The sequence below is a fragment of the Otolemur garnettii genome, unplaced genomic scaffold (genome assembly GCF_000181295.1).
Source record: "Otolemur garnettii isolate 467f Iridium unplaced genomic scaffold, OtoGar3 scaffold00100, whole genome shotgun sequence".
NCBI classification, from domain to species: Eukaryota; Metazoa; Chordata; class Mammalia; order Primates; family Galagidae; genus Otolemur; species Otolemur garnettii.
Genome location: NW_003852495.1, coordinates 3709599 through 3712455, shown reverse-complemented (window position 1 = coordinate 3712455; position 2857 = coordinate 3709599). Strand labels below are relative to the sequence as shown.

The following is a 2857-nucleotide window of genomic DNA, read 5'->3' as shown; positions in this document are numbered from 1 at the left end:
TGTTACTATAATGATTAACTGAATTAGCATTGATCCAAGGTATTTGCAGTTCTGTAAGTTTTTCTTAGTATTATGAGTTGTAATAGCTTTTGAAAACTTATAATTATTAGTTTGCTATGAAACTATACTGGTTGACAATTTAAAATATAAAAACATTTATGTATCTTTTCCCCCTAGGGTATAGAAGTTGAAGAGTTAGACTTACGAAGAGATATTGCCTACAACTTGTCTCTCATTTATCAGAGCAGCGGGAATATTAGAATGGCTCAAAGGCTTTTGTATACCTATTGTACTATATAAAGCACTTCAACTGAGAAAGCCCTGGCAGCTGCTGTGTAAGAACCAATATCTTCCGTCTCAGGGTTTATTATTCATAACTCCAGTGATAATTTCAGAATTATCTAATAGTATATTCATTTTTAATATGTGATAATAATCTTCAGTTTATTGCTCTGTCAAGTTCCATTACCATTCTGTAGTAAAATTGTCCCCAGTCCTAAAATGGACAGTATTATTAGCCTTTGAGGCAGCTTAGAGTTCAATACCCTATTTTTTACTCACACTGTTTATTCACCTCTGTATGTCATAGTATAGCCATGTTAGTATTACATGAGGCAGTTTGTCAAATACATCAAAATATAACGAAAGACAGCTTGGCACTTTCTATGGTGCCAAGACCATTGCTTAACTCAGCACCTAACAAAATTATTTTAAATGCTTATGTGGTAGAAAGACAAATCATTGATCTTTTACTTTTTAGCTACATGTATTTTAGCTACAGACTATGAAACGTGGGAGGGTGGGCTTAATACATTTATTTTTTATTTACCTTGGAGTAGTATGTTTTGAATTATCTATACCTGATGAAAAAGAGGATCCTGTCTAATGAAACGACATAGTTTCCATTTTCCAGAAGAAAAGAGGCTGATAGTGCTGTTTAGCATTTAAAACGATCATTAGGAATGAGCAAAGTGTATGTATGGAATAAAGTATCCAGAGTAAAAGATTTAGGTAAAAAAAAAGATACAAACTTTTCATTCTTCTCAAATAGTATATGTTCCTGAATCTAAGATAACAATACTTTTCAGATTTAACAATAGCTTTTTAGGGGGAAATACATGCTATAATAAATGTAGGTATAGATTGTAAGATCCAGTCCAATTTTAAGAAGTAAGTATGAGGCACAGGACCAAAGAACTATAATGGGAGCTTTTTAGGAATTCTTACCACTATTTATACTATATGTATAACTTGCTAGTTGAGAAACATAACTTGTATATAATTAAATATTCTGAGCACTATGTGTGTAAATATAATTTAAGTAAATTTTATTTTTATAATGAAGGTTTCACATGGTCATTTATTTCATGCCATTTACGGGTAATGATAAAGCTAACTGTGTAGACTAGTAATTAGATTTATGTCTGAGAATTCTGTAGAACTGAACATTGAATTAGCTCACTGGACTGTGACTCTAGTTAATCTGCTAAACCACCTTGTAAGGAAAAATAAATCTCTAGCAGTGTTCTAAGAAGAAAAGAGGCTGATAGTACCTAAATTTTATTTAGCATTTAAAATCATACCTACCATTTGCTGAGTTTATACTCTGCTACTATGTGCGAAGTACAGAGAACCCTGTAAGGTGGGCTGTGGTCCCATAGCCCACCTGATAGAGGTTAAATGGTATGTTGATAACTAGTAATCTACTCCTTGCTTAGAGATGTACCTTCCGAGGAACATTCTTGCTCTAGTTTAGAAAAACATAAAAATTGAGCATAAGTTTATTTTAGAAAGAAAAAGGAAATTGCCAGTTACTTTTTCTGTCTTAAGGCTTTCAGCTTATTAAAGCAGCTACAGTAGACATCTCTTGGGATATCTTTTTTAAAGCTCATATTTACTCCCTTACTTACTATACTCACCCAGCTGTGGGATACTGATCCCTGTTTTATGCAGTGAGATTTGCTTCTCCTGCTCACAGTTGATGCATCAGGGCATCTTCTGAACGAAGCTAGGCCAATAAAGAATTTCCTCCCTCCCTCCACTGGGAATTTTAAAATTGAGTTAAGAGCCTTTCTATGGAACAGAACTTCAGAGCTATGAGGCCAAGTAGTAGTTACCTTATTCTGTTGAAAAAGAAAAGTGAGGTTTCTGCATTGAGAGAAAAATCTCTGGGAATTCAGAGTACTCCAACTTTTAGTTCCCTCCTAGGCCAGCAACATTCTTACCTTTGGATCTGTTCTATAAGATATCCTTGATTCTATAACTTAGGCTTTAATGTTCATACTAGCTTGAGTTTTCTGTCAGCTTCACACACACCCCATAACTGACCCATTACAATTCCATTATCCTTTCCATATAGTATTCCTGCTTTTTAGCCATTTCACAAGAAGCAAACAGGAATATAAAAATTTGTGAAGTATAAGTAGTGTCACAAACCAAGGAATGCTGGCAGCCAACAGAAGCTGGAAAAGGAAAAGATAAAATGCTTACCAAGAGTCTGGGGGTGAGGAGGTGTCCTGCCCACACCTTGCTTTTGGCAAAGTGGCACTGATTTCAGACTTCTGGCCTCTAAAACTGTGAGAGGATACATTTCCATTTTTGAAGCCATCCAGTTTTTGGTAATTCATTAGCAGCCACAGGAACAGAATGTAGGGGATAGTGAGATGTGAAGCCAATCATGAAGCTTGGACAGAGGGAACCAACAGGTTGCGTTATAAACCCCTCTCCACCAGCCCAACAGGGGGCTAGGAACCCCTTGATGTTGGATGTGGTTAGCAGTGCCTCATGTCTCAGCCTTGCTCAGTCATCAGCTGTGGCCTCCCTGACAAGAACGTGACCTCCTCAGAAGCTGAGGCAT

At 36.1% G+C, this 2857-nt stretch overlaps 1 protein-coding gene across 1 annotated transcript in view; it reads left to right on the top strand.

The window, feature by feature from the left end:
- Nucleotides 1-560, top strand: part of GTF3C3 (general transcription factor IIIC subunit 3) — a 34022-nt gene extending 33462 nt beyond the window's left edge. Inside the window, exon 18 of the mRNA XM_003796074.3 lies at nt 178-560. Within this exon, the coding sequence (XP_003796122.1) occupies nt 178-300 (123 nt within the window). The 3' untranslated portion in view covers nt 301-560. The remainder of the gene's footprint in view (nt 1-177) is intronic.
- Nucleotides 561-2857: the final 2297 nt, after the last annotated feature.